General features: G+C 41.5%; 2 protein-coding genes across 3 annotated transcripts; both read right to left on the reverse strand.

Moving 5' to 3' along the window:
• Positions 1-245: 245 nt before the first annotated feature.
• Positions 246-2,038, reverse strand: LOC121789722 (molybdenum cofactor sulfurase-like). The gene has a single exon (XM_042188102.1). The coding sequence runs from the start codon at positions 1,952-1,954 to the stop codon at positions 410-412; it is 1,545 nt and encodes a 514-aa protein (XP_042044036.1). The 5' UTR covers positions 1,955-2,038; the 3' UTR covers positions 246-409.
• A 1,459-nt stretch (positions 2,039-3,497) lies between these two features.
• LOC121789723 (SPX domain-containing membrane protein At4g22990-like) lies at positions 3,498-17,482 on the reverse strand. 2 transcript variants are annotated; one of them, XM_042188104.1, is made up of 12 exons: positions 17,389-17,482; positions 9,555-9,600; positions 9,385-9,443; positions 9,023-9,143; positions 7,834-8,145; positions 7,531-7,635; positions 6,983-7,437; positions 5,902-6,203; positions 5,255-5,430; positions 4,238-4,428; positions 3,952-4,085; positions 3,498-3,859 (listed from the first exon to the last, which is right to left on the reverse strand). In XM_042188104.1, the coding sequence occupies exons 3-12, from the start codon at positions 9,435-9,437 to the stop codon at positions 3,621-3,623; spliced, it is 2,088 nt and encodes a 695-aa protein (XP_042044038.1). In that variant the 5' UTR covers positions 9,438-9,443; positions 9,555-9,600; positions 17,389-17,482; the 3' UTR covers positions 3,498-3,620. The 2 variants fall into 2 exon arrangements, with proteins under 2 accessions (XP_042044038.1, XP_042044037.1); XM_042188103.1 differs by lacking the exon at positions 17,389-17,482 and adding an exon at positions 9,708-9,826.
• Between the last annotated feature and the right edge of the window lie 1,165 nt (positions 17,483-18,647).

Genomic DNA, 18,647 nt, shown 5'->3' on the forward strand with positions numbered 1-18,647 from the left:
TTGGAGACGTCATATGCTATCTTTGATTCTTTAGAGAATCATAAGCGATATGTTACCTAACCATTTAAATCGTTTTTTAATTCATTATACTCTCTTCGTCCCAAGGTTGTTGAGGTCTTTTCTGCACGTGTTTTAAGAAAATAATAGTATTAAATAGTTAATGCATGTGGAAAGAGAGTGAAGTAAGTAAAGAGAACCCTCAATATTAAAAACGCAAAAAAAAATGATTCAACTACCTTGAGATATGAGAGAATATGATTTATTTGCGTTCTAAAGGGCGTTGATGTTAAACCTCAACAGTTGTTTGATTAAATAAAGTGTTGAATATCATTCAATTTTGGTTGCAATGATTAGGAACAAAAAAAATAATGGAGTGAGAATTATGGATGATGGAGCATAGTAGTTAAACTTAAACCTCAACAGTTGTCTGATTAAGCGCGGTGTAACGCCATTTCTCCTTCTCCACGAAATCAGCATCCAAAAACCTCGCAACAAATGCCCACAATCTGTACACATCTTCGAAATTGGTTAACATCCCTATTGAAGCCCACACCACTCCCAAACTTCCCTCAAAACACACGTTTTTCAACACCCCAATGCTGACACAGATGTTGTTTCGACAAGCCAATTTCTGCACCAAAAGCGGCTCAACTCTCTCCCCCTTCCAATCGCACACATTGAACGCGATCGCCGGCCCTCGGTCCACCCTGATCCTCGGCCCGTACACCGTCACCAGCTGCACCCCATTCCCGGCGTTCGGATGCCGGAGACTCGTCAGCGCGTTCACCAGCCAGTTCACCAGGTACCTCAGCCTGCTGCTGATCAGAATCAGGCCCAATGCGTCCGCGTTATCCAGGCCGCGGAACTCGATCGCCTTATCACGATCCAATTCCACTATCTCGGACAACAATTTGCGCTCTTCCGAGCTGGAAGAAGACGATTTGATAGGTGGTACGAGGTTGATGATTCCCATGTTAGTCGAGGATTGAGAGAGTAGAGAAACGTTGGATTTCTTGATGAAGAGACAACAGAATCCGGCCGGGTTTCGGCCGAAAATGTTGAAGAATGAAGAGATGAGGAAATCCGGGTGGAAGAGAGAGAGGCCTAATGTCTCCATTTCCTTTGGTGCTAAAGCTGATGCATCCAGCAACACGTGCCATCCTTTCTCTCTCGCCATATTCATCCACTGATACGAATAACGAGCTCCGCTCATTTTCGATTGGAGTGGGAACACAAACAGGCCGCGTTTTTTGTTCTTTAAAATTTTCCTCAGTTTCCTGGAATTGACTCTGAGGCCAGGCCAGGAAAACGTGGCGGACTGTGGCCGTGCGCCGCGTTTTCTGGCGGCCTGTATCATCACCTCCAGAGCCTCGTTGTCATGGTCATAGACTGTGACGAGGCTCTGGTGGGAGTCGAAGGGGTAGGAGTTTGCGAGGAGGCTGAATGCCGACGATTGACTGGCCGTGAAGACTAGCGAGTAGTCTTCCTCGGAAAGGTTCATGTACTTCAAGATTCTTTGCTTCGCGGAGGCGTGGAATTGGGCCTCCTCGGCGCCGTAGAGGAGGTAGGAGGTGAAGTTGGTAGAGCAGTAGGAAAAGTCAAAGAAGCTGTCGTCTGCATACGGGTTTTGGGCGTAGGAGAATAGGCCGTGGCCGACGTAGTCGAGGCAGACGTGGTTGGAGAGAAGGAAGTGGTTGTATTCCAGAGCTCTGACGCTGTCAGCGAGGACGGTGTTGAAGTAGTTGGGGACGGCGTCTCTGAGGCGCGAGAGGAGGTCCCGCAGCGAGGGGAGTGACTCGTGATTGGTGAAACTTGTGTGTGGATGGAGAGTGGAGAGGATTGCGGAGACGAAGTTGCGGCCGGGGGTGGAGTCGGCCGCGGAGGGAAGGGGATTGGCGCAGCAGGTGCTAAAGCACGCCTTTGAGGCCTCTTTAATGCAATTTGGTGATTGCATTTGTGAGTTTTGAGTTGCCTTCTTTTCATCCTATCTAATTTCAATTTGCTGAAAATGAATGGCCAGCTTGTCATGAGACCTATCTATCTATCTATCTATGCTTGACCAAGTCTTTCATCAATCACAATGTTTAGTTTCTAATGTCTACTAGTAGTATTCTTGTTACAAAGATTCATGCTCCTTTTTTTAATTTGTCCAAACATAAAATAAAGCATTAATATGACCGATGACTTCGTATAATCCACTAACAAATAAACAAAAGACGAAATGGGAATTGTGATGTGGCCGGCGCTTATCTGTAGTGTGGTGGCCAAGAAATAGACCTTTTTCCTTTTAAATTTTGTACGTTACCCGAAGGGGACCTCGAAAATTCATAATGATGGTACATAAGTCAATTATTTTTCAGTTTGTATCGTTTGTAATAAAGTCCCCACATGATACACAGTTTCCTTGGTTGATATCTATAATTTTCACATACAGTTCGACAGTTATTATTGATAACCCAAATTAGGGGGGTTGGACTTTGTTTCCTTAACTTACGTTATAAGCTCATACCAACATGGAATGAAATGTGATTCCAAATTTTATTTTATTTTAATTATTTATTTAGTAAGTATGATTTATAATTTATATTTTAGAAGACATAAAATTTATAATTTAATCCTTTTTTTCCATTCTATTCTATCCACGTTCCATTTCTTCATTACAAATGGGGACCTAACATGTGTGTGGTAGTTGGCTAGGGAGTGGTAAGGCATGAGACAAATATCTTTGAATCGCAACTTTGAAATGAAACAAAAAAAAATCCTTAGATTGAGAAACCCCTTAAATTAAAAAAAGATGTACTCTTTCCGTTACACAAGAATATGCATTTTTGGTTGGACACGAGTTGTAATACACAATTAGTAAAGTAAGAGAGAAGTAGAAAGAAAAAGTAAATAACTAAAGTATTGTTAGTGGAGAACGAGTCACACCTCATTAGAGATGAAAGTTTTCAGATTTAGAAAATGCATATTTTTGTGAGACGGACTGAAAAGGAAAAAGTGAATAATCTTATGAGACAAAGTGAGTAGTATATAATACGATAACTACCATGATTAAGAAAATCTAATTCCTTAAATTAAAAATAAATAAAAAGGTTTAAATTTCACCACTACTTAAATCTTTTATTAAAAAACTAATATAAACATTTGTCACATGTTCCTTTGTCCAATTGAAGATGACTCACTTTTCTTTTTGGTTTGTCCCAACTAAGATTATCTATTACTAAAAATGGAAACACTTTTCTCTCTACTGTATTCCCTCTTTTTTACTTTACTCTCTCAATTGTACACACAAAATAAAGTTGCATAAATTCCCGTGATGCCAAGGAAGGAGTCATCTTCCTTGGGACAGAGGGAAGTAGATAAAGAAATCAAAAGATGGATATTACTTCTTTCCTATTTAAAATTTTTGTGTATGTTCATAGACAAAAACAACAAAAACAAAGCCTTCAGCTGAATCAACAACAGTAGCATATAGTAGATGAGATGAGATACTCACATTTTAAGGAAAATGAAGAATTTCCTCTTTATTTACACATTTATTCAAGCAATCAAAGATCCAAAAATTTGGATTTACACTCCATAACCAATAAAAAAATGAATGAACCATACCCAAAATGAGTTTAGTAAAGAGAATTGTAGGTACAGCATGTAGCTACAATGGAACCTATGCAAATCACCAGAGAAGGAATGAGGGTGAGATTCAAGAGGTTACTCTCCCCGAAATAACCACCTATGGTGATCGTTGCATCTGCAACCACTCGAGCAAACGTCCCAGCTTCTGTCGACAGAAGTCCACCATTGTATGTTCCACGAGAAAGCCTGGACGACATAACTCTGGAGAGCAGCGACAGATTGACGCCTGGAATGATCCCACAACATATCATCAACAACATTCTTGGATATATTTCGGTTATGCAGTTATGCTATTTGTCATGTTTAATGAGATATTACCTTCCAGTACTTCAGCAGCTACAAACATGATGAGCCCTGAACAGACATATTGTGGCACGGAATATGGGACAATAAACTGGAAACTAAAAAGTATACCCAGAAAGACCACAATTTCAGATGCCAGTAATATTTGCCTGCCAAGAGATCGATGGGAATAAATATTAGCATGTTTGGCTCAAGATCATAAGTACTCGCATAAAAATGAGATTGTGCTGTCAAACACGTATGTACTACGTAGTGCACACTTGCTTTAGACGTTTCATTGATATAAGAGATAAGAAATTACCTGTCCTCAAACATATTGCTTATGTAACTTCCAACAACAATGTTTATAGGAAGAACCGTAAGGCCAAGGCTGGCAAGAAAGATTGACACTTCACTAGTTGTCCAACCAAAATAGTATGATGAGATTACACTTGATTCTGAAAGGAGGATCTCCATTGCGTATTTGAGCATGAAGTATATCAACAACTGAACCTGCAAATAGCATACAGAATATAAACTTTTACCAGGTATATAAACAAGAGTTTTACTACTCAACATGACCAGCAAATAAAAGAGCTTTTGAAACATCAGAAGGACCAAAAATTGGTTATTGCATAAATGCATAAAGTCCAGGTTATATGATCACAAATCACTGAAATAATCTGAAACTTACAAATAGTACTTTGATAGTGTTACAAAAATCTTAATATGTCCAGTTCACAAGTTTGCTCCATTTCTAGTACAACAATCATGGAGAACTATTAGAAGTCCTCATTCAACAATATGGACATATAAGGTCACGCACCAAAATTAATTGAGAAAAGCATCTTAGTCAAAGTTAGATGTCAATAGAGTAGTTTAATGTGGAGTTAGAGCCAGAAATGGAGTGCAGCATTGGAGATGAAGAGGCATAAATTTTACCCTATAACTGCATCTAATCAAACGAATTTGAATGTATCAATGCAGCAGTATTCCAGCTGCATTTTTTCATACATTGCCTCAACAAGAAAAAAATGACAAGAACTATCGTGATGCCTATGAGATTGATTGATACCCCCATTAATCAACTTTGATGGTGTTCTATGATGTGATATATGATTGTTAATATATGAAGTGTTCAGGAGACTGGAAGGATGTTAAACATTAAATTTTTATGAGAAACATGTCCAAAAGAATCATTCATATGACATAGATGCACTAGTTATAAACCAAAAGGGAACAATTGCAGGTATTTTTTTCTGAGAATAATTATGCAGATATAGGTAAGTCTAAACAGCTCAGACAAACGTAAGTCCACGAGTGTTTTTCTTTTTATTACCTTTACAGATGGTGTGAGTAGCCTATAGGCTGCTCCTAGTGAGTTCGCTGGTCGACGTGATTCCTCTGGAGCCTCTTCACTAGCATCACATTCTTGATCCCCATCATCATCTTGCTCATGTTCTGTTGACATAAGCAATGGTTGTGCAAGTCCCTTCTCTAGCTTATCATTTTTTGCTGTCACAAACAAATGGATTATCAAATTTTAAGTGTCTTTCCGTATTTGCAACTCGGCCTGCTTGTGAGCAGGCCTACACATGAAGCCAGAACAAACAGCAATTAAGAATCATAAAAGCTAGATGAAAAAATAAGGGTAAATCTTCAACTTAACAGAATTGCTTAGATCAGCATCAGCCAAGGCTTTGTTCTACAGGGGTCTACCTTTCCAAGTCTATTTCAATTAGGAGTCTTGTAAGTTGTATAAATACCTCCCTATGGATGCATAGGAGAGGCATGAATGGGATTAATTTGCGGCGGAAGTCTTTCCGAGGCCTCGCAAGAGGAAGGCATTCACCTGTTTCTTTCATTGTTCTTTCAGTTATTTTATCAAAAAGGTTCATGTTCATTCATGGTCTCTTTGTTATTTCATTATATGTGAATCGATGCTTTTCTCTCCATACCAAAAGCACTAAATTGCAATGTACATACCAGCACTAGATTTCTCTGGGGCATCGTCGACTTCAATCTCACAAGCAGGTTCTATGAATGAGATCGACAACAATACTAAATAGCATGCCCACGCGATAGTCATTACCCAGCCAGGTAGAGTGACTTGATTAAATGTGATATCGAAGATCCTGAAATTAGTTTGAAGTAGCCCTGCAAATGCAGGGCCGCATGCCATTCCCAATGCACTTGCACTAACAAAACCAGCAGAAGCCTGCATCCGGATTTTAAGTGGCACACAGTCACTAATATAACGCCGATTAACTGCTCTTGCAGAACCCAAACTGCAATTGTGCGAAAAACAAGGGGAACCATCAAATCATTAATCCCATCAATGTCAATTACTTCGAGATTAGGTACACAGCATTCAGAATGCAAATGTAAGTGTCAGCTTTAAGACAGAAAATCTCATGTGTATTATCATTCAATGTGTATCAGATCTTCACTTGAATATGGATTTTCTTTTAGGCCAAGTTAAGAAAGTTAGTAAAGAGAAGGCTGAAGTCTGCTGACCAAGTAGTAGGACAAACATTAGATTTTAAGCTAGGGAACACATCAATCAGTTTCCCACAAATTGTCCTTAGGTTGTTTTAGGCTGAAGGATTTGATGATCCGTTACAAATCAACAGGTTATTTAATATGAAATTCACCCTCTTGATTTGAATGATCTTTTGCCTATTGGGGGGGGGGGGGATTCCACTATAAGGACAGACTTGAAATCTATTTCTTTCAAATCCTTCAATTTTAAATTCCTTAGTTTTTCACACAGCATTGTTGTCCCTCATCTGGAAAATCTATTCCTTAATCTACATGATTTTGGACTTTGACTAGGAATCAGCAGCACTAATCAAGATATAGCAAAAGCACCTAAGACGTAGACAATAAACATTCAGCAATTAACTCATTATAAAAATAAAAGGAAAGAGATATTAAACAAACCACACAGGCATGCTGGCATGCAAATGCTATACACATAAACCATACAAGTATGCAAGGAGACCGATCAATAAAGAGTAAAATAAGAATAGACACAGAGACACAGGGATACCAATCAGTTACCTACCCACAAAATACACGACCAAGCAAAAGTAGTGTTAATGACTTGGAGTCATAAGCCAATGCATACATAGCGTTTCCAATAAGGAGAACTATGCTGCTAAAGACCAAAGGTCTGAAGTATGACTTGTTAGACCAAGCACTGAAGTACACAGAAGAAAATATCTGTGCAACTGCCATTGCCCCAATTACGATACCACAGACTGTTGGAGCTGCACCAAGGCTTGTAGAGTAGTCATCTGCGGTGGGAACAATAATATATGTGTTGACCATATAAAGAAAGGTGTTTGCCAAGTTCAGAATTAGCGACATGAAATGGTATCTCTGATTGTCAATATGCTCTTCTACAACAGAAGGCAACTCGTCGTGCATGATAAGTGCATGTTGGCCCAAAAACTCAAGGAAATTTGTTGAATGGGTTAATCTGTCAACAGCTGATTGTAGTGAGTCAACAACAGGCTCCTGCCGAACCATAAAAATCATAAAGAATAAATTCTCAAGCAGTAATCTATCACAAAAACAAAGAAAACTATAAGAATAAGAACACATGTATACCTGGAGTGGGAGTGCAGGCTGATCATAAATCGATAAGTAGCTTCCCTGGCGGTCCTGAAGATCAGCAAGATTGCGAGATATAGCTCCAACCACGGCACCCAAACCCTACAGTCACCAGCAATGCTGATCATGTTATGTTCAAATTACATTTTTCTTAGTTTTGGCATCACTAGTTGGCCTCATTATTGATGTTGTGATAGCTTCAGTAAAGCTGAGGAAACAAATATTTGCAGATTATCTCCAGGTACATTAAAAAAGGGCAACAAAACAGAAGCAATGAGATCCATTTCCATTTAATCTTACCACATGCTTGAATACTTGCTGAAGCTGGGAATAAGGATGATTAGCACGAGTTTTGACGTAGTAATCTGTGAATTTGTATCCAAATCGCTTATCAAACTTCTTAAGGATCTTCCTTAGACCGATGGCATTCATTTCAACAAAAAGAAGGAGCTTTAGGAGATCCTTCCCAACTTCCCTGTAAGCTTCTCGTAGCTCAGATATTTTTGATATGTCAGGTTGTTCTAGAATAGCCTCTTGTTGTTCATTCAGCTGGGCAATCCTGCTAGCGAGTAGGCCTTGTTGTTCCAGCATAAAGAGAACAATTTTTTCTATCTGCAGTGACAGAAAGGCAATATATAAACTACATTGCAAAAGTTGTGCAAACAAATCTCTTAAGCTTACTGTGGCGAGCATGAAAATAATCATTCATAAGAATACAAATGTCTACAAACAAAATGTCAGAAGTCCTCTACTCCAGCATATTTGTTAAAAATTGTTTACTTCATTAGATCTGAAGCAATGTTATCAATCTCGTATGGCGGCTTATGGCGGTTCGCCTAAAAACCGCCACAGGGATATGGCGTATTAGTATGGCGGATATGGCGGTCAATAATTAAATAAATAAAATAATACTTATATATATATATATATAATTCAAAAATTAGAAAATAATAAAAGTATAACATCTAAAACTATTAAAACAAATAAAAAGCATAAAATACAACTCTAATCTCCATGTCTCTTGCATAATGCCTCATTCCTAAATGCAGTACACACGCAATGTTGTCAAATGGCAGATATGGCGGTGCTATGGCAGCGCCATGGTACTATGGCGTTTCCATCACCGAACGCCATGCCATAGCGCCATGGCACCGCCATATCTGCTATTTGATAACATTGATCTGAAGTTATTAGAGATCACAATAAACCTACAGCACAAACAAAGATGGCATTTGAGAGAGATAGATTATCCGTATTCAATATTTCAGAAAACACATAAACCGTAAACCATAATAATTTCCATGTAACTGCAGATTTTCATTTTAACCTTATCAGAAATATTGTATTTGCATTATGATCCAATACTTCTGTCTACAAACTGGTATCATTTCAATTAACATTATCTAGCTCATACCATGTTGACAGAATACATATATATACAGTCAAAAACGAAAAGAGTTTGACGAACCGTCGAATATTTACTACTTACCTGATTATCCAGCATTCTGGAGAAATCCTTGAGAACATGGCGCCGTTCCAGTGCCCCAGCTTCAATTTGATTTGCGTACTGCTTTACATTTTTCTTCATTAATTTGTAGTTGATGTAATATCTAAATTTCACAAAAAGTAAATCTTTTCAGAGTAAAGATAAGTGAAGGTAATGATAGAAATAATTATGTACATGTTCTCCTCTCCTGGATACATGTTCACTAACTTAGACAGCTATAGCATACATCTAAAGTTATTGTAAGGGTTTATACCAATCTTTGTGAAGCATATCTATCACTTCAGTAAACCAATAATTATTAACTTTTGAGAGAAGACTGAATCTGAATTGAATCATACACATACCCTCTCCATTCTTCAATTTGTCTTTCCTTCAACTTCTTCCCAAATTCAACCATTTCCCCCTGCAACATCGCAAAATTCAGGTATGAATTTGCAATACATTTATGCTAATTCTGGTTGAAATGAAAATTCATTAATTTCACATAATCTAAGCAATAAACATTAGAACTCACTTGAGAGAATGTCACAGAACAACTACGCGTTCTTCAATTTGTTCTCCTGAAAGTGAAACATGATAATTAGTGATGAACATTGAGCACCATCAAATGCACAATCTGGAAATATCATGCCATTATATACAAAAATTAAAGGAAATCAAATCTCACAAACGGAATCTGAGTTTGAAGCAGAAGCAAACTACGTTTTCTCAGCTTCACTGCCGACTATGTGAATGATTATGCCCAACTAAACATACATGTATTTATACAAATATATGAATTTTGTTGACTGATGAATCGGCGAATTTCTGATGTTTGTGAATGCAGGAAAATACAGATCACGACACAATGAATTTACGTGGTTCGATTTACTGAGGTAAATCTACGTCCACGGGAGGAAAAGAGGGCAGGGTTGTATTGCTTGATCTGGGATTACAGCTTACAATACACACTTGCTATATAATCTATTATGTCTCTAGGGAACGAAAGAGTGAGAGCCTCCTCCTCTGTCAGATCTAAGTTCTATTTATATATTGAACTGAGATTGGGGCTTGCATCACCACCCTAAGTCGTGGAGGTCATCGAGGTCATGAGATCCTGCATGGCCACTAACTAGGCAGTGGCTTACATCATCAGTAATTATGTCGTGGATGTCGTGGAGGTCATGAGATCCTGCGTGGCCACTAACTAGGCAGTGGCTTACATCATCAGTAATTATGTCGTGGATGTCGTGGAGGTCATGCATGAGTCCGCTATCTCCCAGTTCGGTCGAATACTGAGACCGAACTGCTGAATTATTGCCGAGTAGCTTTTGCCGATCTGAGAGTAGAGCTTGATGCCGACCTGAGAGCAGAGTTTGATTGGTTGGCTTTTACCGAGCTGTAGGCTGGGGCCGAACTCTTTAGTCATGCCGGACTGAACTCTTTAGTCATGCCGAACTGATACTCTTTCTTGGGCTTTAGGCTGATGGGCTTGTTTAGTACGTACTCCATCACTACCCCCCCGAAAAGCGAAGTGAACTACTTCGGCATTCTGGATAAGGTACGGGGTAAGTTGACGTTTGTCCTCGGTCTTATGAAGTGAACTTTTCTTTTGACTGGACTTGTCTTTGGTCTGATGAAATAAACATCTTTGACCGAACTAAGTTTGTGTCCTAATTTGGCGAATTTTATTGCTCGGATCGGACTTTCCGTTGTCCTAATTTGGGGATCGGACTTTCCCTTGTCCTAATTCGGCGAGTTTTATCGCGTGGATCGGACTTTCCCTTGTCCTAATTCAGGCAAGTTTTATCGCGAGAATCGGACTTTCGTTGCAGTTCGTTTCAGACGAAGTGCTTGATTTTCAAGCCGAATTGTGGTCTTGTATCCTCTTTAGAAGTTTTGACTTCACAATCGTTGGCTTATTGCAGTTCGTTTCAGACGAAGTGCTTGTTTAAGCTGAATTGTGGTCTTGTATCCTCTTTAGAAGCTTTGACTCACAATCGTTTAGCTTGTATATGTTCTAAGAAGGGGATCAACCTTCGAAGAACAAGATACCTCAGTAACATTTGTAAGAGACGACACGCACATAGACAGACAAAACGCACAGAGACAAATAAAGACCAAGTAAACCAAATAAAGCACGTTGACCGAACAGGACTCAAGACTGACTGACCGGACTGTCTCTTACAAATGGAACTTTTTGAGGTTGGAAATGTGCCATGTTCGGGGTACCTGTTCTCCTGACATGTGAGCCAATTTGTAAGACCCTTTGCCGAGGACTTCTGACACCCGATACGGACCTTCCCATGTGGGTTCGAGCTTGCCCAGCTTTTCTACTCGGCTTACTTCGTTGTTTCTCAAGACGAGATCTCCCACTTGAAATTGCAGCTTCTTCACCCTTTGGTTGTAATACCGGGCTACTTGCTCCTTGTACTTGGCTGCTTTTATGCATGCCAATTCTCTTCTTTCTTCGGCAAGATCTAGCTCGGCTCTCAGTCCGTCATCATTCATTTCTGCTGAGAAATTTAGAGTTCGGGGACTGGGTATGCCGATCTCCACCGGAATCACGGCTTCAGTGCCGTACACAAGACTGTACGGAGTTTTCACCGTTGGAGGTTGTGGGTGTAGTTCGGTAGGACCATAGGACTTGAGGGAGATTTTCTACCCATTGTCCTTTGGCTTGTTCTAACCGAGCTTTTAACCCTTTCACCAGGATACGATTTGTTACCTCCGTTTGTCCGTTTGCTTGTGGATGAGAGACCGAAGTGAACCGTTGTTGAATATTCAGCTCTTGGCACCAATTCTTGAACGTCTTGTCGGTGAACTGAGTCCCGTTATCCGAGATGAGGATGTGGGGTATGCCGAATCGGCACACTATGTTCTTCCAGACGAAATCCAATGCCTTCGAGCTCGTTATCGTAGCTAATGGTTCAGCTTCCACCCACTTCGTAAAGTAGTCCACGGCAACGATAAGGAATTTCATTTGCCGAGGAGCTTGTGGTAGTGGTCCTACTATGTCTATACCCCATTGCATGAAAGGCCAAGGGCTTTGCATAGTGGATAGATCGGTCTGCGGCATCCTTGGGATATTTGCATGGATTTGGCACTTCGGGCACGTCTTGACGAGCTGCACTGCTTCTTGTACCAAGGTTGGCCAATAATATCCCCATCTTAGAACTTTTTTAGCTAAAGCTCTAGCTCCGATGTGGCTACCGCACGATCCTTCATGAACTTCTCTAAGGATGTAGTCCGTCTCTTCTGGTCCTACGCACCGCAATAACGGCTGGAGGTAAGACCTTCTAAAGAGGACTCCTTCATGAAGTTCGTACCGAAGTGCTCGGCACGTGATCTTCCGAGCTTCTCTCTTATCCTCGGGCAATTGTCCTTGATTTAGATACTGTAAGATCGGCGTCATCCAGTTCGGCGAGCTGGCTACTGAATGTACCTCAGCTTCATCAATGCTTCGGTGCATCAATTCCTCCACCTTTGAACTTGGACATGAGGCTAACTTACTTAAAGTATCTGCCCGGCTGTTTCCTGCTCTGGGAATGCGGACTATCCGAAAATAAGAGAAACTTCGGCTAATGCTTTGCGCTTTGTCTAAATATTTCCTCATCCTCTCATCACGGGCTTCACTTGTACCCAACATGTGATTCACTATGATTTGTGAATCACAATGGATTTTGAGAGACTTGATATATAGACTTTGCGCTAGCTGGAGTCCGGCAAGGAGGGCTTCGTATTCGGCTTCGTTATTAGTGGTTGGGAATGAGAACCGAAGTGAATAGGTTACCTCGTGTCCATCGGGAGCGATAAGCAGAATACCAGCTCCACTTCCCGTTTTATTCGAAGCTCCATCTACGAATCCGCTCCAGCAGTCCGGCGGCTCTTCTTCGGATTCCAAGGGCTGTGCTAGTTCGGCATGGGCAGAATTTTTCTGTTCGGCAATGACAGGGATTGCTTGATCGAACTTGGCCTCTGCAAGAAAATCTGCCAAGGCTTGTCCCTTGATGGCTTTCCGAGGTAGGTACTCGATTGAGTGTTCTCCCAGCTCTATGGCCCATTTGGCGATTCTGCCTGATGCTTCTGGCTTGGTCAAAACTTTGCCGAAGAGGCAGATCGGTTAAGACGCATACCTTGTGAGCATAGAAGTATGGCCGCAGTCTCCTTGCTGCATTTACTAACGCCAGAGCAATTTTTTCCAGAGGTTGATACCTTGTTTCTGGACTTCTTAATGCTCGGCTTGTAAAGTAGATGGGAAACTGCTTTAGGCCTTCTTCTCGTACAAGCACCGCACTAATGGTTTGATCGGATGCCGCTAAGTATAAGAAAATCACTTCGGCATCTGTTGGAGCAGAGAGAATTGGAAGCTCGGCTACATAACTTTTGAGCTCGCCAAAGGCCTTTTTCTGCTCGGCTCCCCACTCAAACTTTGGTGCCTTTTTTAACACTTTGAAGAACGGCAGTTGCTTTTCGGCTGCTTGGGAAAGGAATCTATTCAATGCGGCTAGACATCCAGTTAATCTTTGCACATCGTGTATGGACTTCGGCATCGCCATGTTCTGAATAACCTGAACTTTTGAAGGGTTTGCCTTGAGTCCGTCCTTTGAAACCCAACAACCCAGAAATTTTCCCGAATCTACCAAAAAGGTACATTTTTGGGGGTTGAGTTTGAGGTTAGCTTTTCGGAGCACGTCGAGAGTGGATTTGAGGTTGTCTTCGTACTCCGAAGTGCTTTTGCTTTTGACAACTATGTCGTCGACATACACTTCAACCTGTTTTCCGATTAGGTGCCGGAAAAGCTTGTCTACCATCCTTTGATAAGTGGCTCCGGCATTCTTTAAACCGAATGGCATCTTTTTATAAGCGAAAATGCCGAAATCGGTAATGAAAGCTGTTTTCGGAGCGTCACTCTCATCCATCAACACTTGGTGATATCCTTTGTATAAATCAAGAAAACAGAAAATTTCGAAGCCGATCAAAGCTTCTACTTTTTTATCTATATTCGGAAGGGGATAGCAATCTTTAGGACAGTGCTTGTTTAGATCGGTAAAATCTATGCACATCCGCCATCCTCCTTCTTTTTTTCTTGATCATCACAGGATTGGCCACCCAAGAAGGATATTTCACCTCGAATAGTACATCCGCTTTTAGTAGTTGGCGGACTTCGTCATGGATGACTTGGCTTCTTTCTGCCGCAAAGAGTCTCTGCTTCTGTTTACTGGCCGGATTGAAGGATCAATATTTAACCGATGAGTGATTACCCTCGGGGGGCACTCCGGTCATGTCCAACGAAGACCATGCAAAGACATCTTTGTACTCCTTGAGGAGCTGAATGGTCTTTTCTCGGAGTAGAGGCGTTCCTGCGAAGCCGATCTTGACCGTTCTGGATGGATCATCTTCGTATAACCGAACGGTCATTGAGTTCGGCTCTAAAGTGACTTCGGTCATCTCGCTTGCCTCTGATTCCGGTTGCTGTGATTGCTATGCTTGATGGTGCCGAACTGATTGCTCGGCACTTTTAAGCGCAATCTGCAGACATTCTTTTGCTCTTTTTTGATCACCTCGGATGACCGCTATCCCACCTTTAGTGGGGATCTTGATGGTGAGGTGATAAGTAGAGCAAACGGCCCGAACTGTGTTGAGCCAGTCTCTCCCCAGGATGATGTTGTACGGGGACCGAGCTTTTACCACAAAGAACTCGATCATCGTATTGGAGCTTGTAGGTGCTTTTCCCACCGTGATCGGAAGGCTGATAATACCTTCAGGGCGGGTGTCCTCCTGGGCGAAACTTTTCAGAGGAAGTGGAGCCGGACTGAGCCGAGCTGGATCCACTTCCATTTTATCGAAACATTCTTTAAAAAGAACGCTGACTGACGCTCCTGTATCCACAAATACTCTGTGGATCAGTTTGTTTGCCACTCGGCTTGAATGACAATAGCGTCTTGGTGAGGAGAGATGGCTGGGACGGGATCGGCATCTGAAAATGTAATCACTTCGTCTTTCTTCAGCCTTTTATGCGTTGGCTCCTCTCGATTGAAGCCTCTGCGCTCTGACTTCAGGGACGATTTAATCTTCCCGGCAGGGAGAGCATCAATAGTCTGGATTACTCCATCATATTGCGGCTCGTCGTCGTCTTCGGGATCTTCATGCCTTTTCGGATCCTGAGGATTGCAGTTCGCACTTCTCTGCTTTTTGTTCTTTTTCGGCTGCTTGCTTTGGTATTTTTTTAACGTTCCTGTTTCACAAGAACATCAATACCTGCAGCCAAATTTCGGCACTCCTCGGTATCATGACCGTGGGCTTGATGGAAGGAGCAATATTGATCCTGAGGTCGCCGCGCGGCTGATTTCGTCATCCGCTTTGGTTTTTCGAACATATCGGAATGTAGTTCGAAATTTCCGTTCTTGACTTGTTTAATGGTACGAACTGAGCGGGCGGCTTCTCAGGATTGAGCCGTGGCCCCAATCTGCCTTGTACCGGTGCCCTTTGAATTCTTTCAAAAGGAGTTCGGCGAGGAAGCACCTGGCCGCTTTGATCGGGCTTCTTTTTCTCTTCTTGGGATGAGCTGTCTAAAGACCGTTTTCGACGGTCCTGCCTCATCCGCACGGGAAAAACTGGTCCGCAATGTCCCACATTTCTTGAGCTGTTTGCGGGCCGCACTCCACGAGCTTTTCTGTAGAGAGCTCCGGGCAGGATTCCATTTTGGAATGCCGAAATGACAAGTAGATCATTGAGATTATCTACTTGTAGGCATTCCTTATGAAATCTCGTCAGGAAGTCGCTGATCTGTTCGTCGCGACCTTGACGTATAGAAGCAGCTGAGCCGAGGTAATTCGGGCTTCCGCTTTCTGAAAGAACCTCCTATGGAAAGCATCCATTAGATCTCGGTAGGATCTAATGCTGTCTTGAGGAAGGCTGTCGAACCACCTTCTAGCGTTCCCGATGAGCAGCTCGGGGAACAGCTTGCACATATGGACCTCATTGAGACCCTGGTTCGCCATATTATATTGATAGCATCCCAAGAAGTCATGAGGATCCACTAGTCCGCTCATAAGTCATTGACGGTGTCCGGTAGTTCCGCGGCAAAGGAGTTCGGATGATATCGTCCGAGAACGGAGTCTTTAATGCTCCGTACATGGCGAACCCGACATCTCTTTGGTACGGAGGAGAAGGGGTTCTCCTGTGATTCCGGTGCCGAGGAGAAACAGGAACATGTCGGGGTTGAGGATTCTTCTTCCTGGAAGACACGGCACTACTGCGGTAGTGACTTTCATGTCTGGATGAGGAAGGAGAATTCACCGCTTTCGTCTTCGGTTTTTGGCCTGTTTGCAGGAATGCTAAGAATTCATCCTGCTTCTCGGCCAAAAACAACTTGACAAGCCTCGTTCAAATCGGGCTGCTGGGAAGACTCGGTGCGACGACTTCTGGAGTGGCTTGTTCCTTCAACCGTGAGAACTGGAGACAGACTTCTCACGAGGCTGCTTTCCAGGCCTATGGGCTGCTGGATTAGCTTCCGCTTGGTCCTCACGGACGGAGGCACGGGAGTTATGTGATCTGGCATGCATTTTTTTTTTTTTTTTTTTTGGTGGAAAAAGGGTCAAAAATTCGCTTTATCACAGATTTGGTTCTCTGCTTCCCACAGACGGCGCCAGTGATGAATCGGCGAATTTCTGATGTTTGTGAATGCAGGAAAATACAGATCACGACACAATGAATTTACGTGGTTCGATTTACTGAGGTAAATCTACGTCCACGGGAGGAAAAGAGGGCAGGGTTGTATTGCTTGATCTGGGATTACAGCTTACAATACACACTTGCTATATAATCTATTCTGTCTCTAGGGAACGAAAGAGTGAGAGCCTCCTCCTCTGTCAGATCTAAGTTCTATTTATATATTGAACTGAGATTGGGGCTTGCATCACCACCCTAAGTCGTGGAGGTCATCGAGGTCATGAGATCCTGCATGGCCACTAACTAGGCAGTGGCTTACATCATCAGTAATTATGTCGTGGATGTCGTGGAGGTCATGAGATCCTGCGTGGCCACTAACTAGGCAGTGGCTTACAATCATCAGTAATTATGTCGTGGATGTCGTGGAGGTCATGCATGAGTCCGCTATCCTCCCAGTTCGGTCGAATACTGAGACCGAACTGCTGAATTATTGCCGAGTAGCTTTTGCCGATCTGAGAGTAGAGCTTGATGGCCGACCTGAGAGCAGAGTTTTGGTTGGTTGGCTTTTACCGAGCCTGTAGGCTGGGGCCGAACTCTTTAGTCATGCCGGACTGAACTCTTTAGTCATGCCGAACTGATACTCTTTCTTGGGCTTTAGGCTGATGGGCTTGTTTAGTACGTACTCCATCATTGACCTTCAATTTAATTGGGAAAAGAATATTTACTGCAACTCCACATTGGATTGCCACCGTTTCACAGAGATGAAGAGGTAGCAAATATTGGATACAAAACGTAGACTAACTCCATAGTCCTTCCTTTTAAAAATTTTCAATTTTACCTCCCAACAAGATAGACCAAATTTTTTATTATTTCATATATAATTATAATTACTTAATTAAAACTATTATATAAAAAGTTGCATAACTAGTTCATTAAAATTTTAAATGCAATAAATTTAAGAGTAAAGACCAAAATTGGTCATGAAACATATGTCCATTTTAGACATTATTTTTGAATTTTTTATCTCAAACATTTCAATTCGAATCACAATTGATGATTCTAAGCTAACAGTTCCGTCAATTTTTAAACAGTCAACGTTTTTAACTCGATTTTGACAAATTAAAAGCCGTTAAGTTAAGTATGATTACTTACTCCCTGATTATATTCTTAATTATTATTAATAAATTACTATCATTATTAATAAATTACTTACTCCCTCTTCTGTCGGCGGCGGTGGTTTGTTTGTGGTGTGTTCGATTGCGGCGGCGAAGGGGTCGACGTCGTCTCTGGATCTGTGGCGAGGGAGAATATGTTCTTCCGCGTCGAGCGTGGGGATTTGGGGGGAGGATTTGGTGGGGGATTTGGAGGGGAGGTAGAGGGAGTTTTTTTCTTTTATTGTTCTAAAATAAAACTTAGATTCCGTGAGTGTACTGGAACTTTTTTTTTAATGAAACGCATGACGGAGATGCGTCTTTAAGGGAGACGCATAAGGGTCATGCGTCTTTTAACGACGCACAACCATCATGCGTCTTAGGGAGAGACGCATCTCCCTCATGCGTCTCTTAACCCATATATATGAAACCATTATTGGTTGTTTCTCTTTTATAGAAACATCCTTGAATGTTTTATGTTTCACTTTCGATGTGGGATAAAATCATTCTTGGTTGTTTCTCTTTTATAGAGACATCCTTGAATGTTTATGTTTCACTTTCGATGTGGGACAAAATCATTCTTAATTGTTTCTCTTTTGTAGAGACATCCTTGAATGTTTTATGTTTCACTTCGATGTGAGACAAAATCATTCTTGGTTATTTTTCTTTTATAGAGACATCCTTGAATATTTTATGTTTCACTTTCGATATGAGACAAAATCTTTCTTGGAGAAATGCATCTTCTTTAATTTGTTGGCGTCCATCTTATAAGAATTCTAAAGTTAAGCATGTTTGGCTTGGAG

This window comes from Salvia splendens, unplaced genomic scaffold, assembly GCF_004379255.2.
Source record: "Salvia splendens isolate huo1 unplaced genomic scaffold, SspV2 ctg316, whole genome shotgun sequence".
Taxonomy (NCBI): domain Eukaryota; kingdom Viridiplantae; phylum Streptophyta; class Magnoliopsida; order Lamiales; family Lamiaceae; genus Salvia; species Salvia splendens.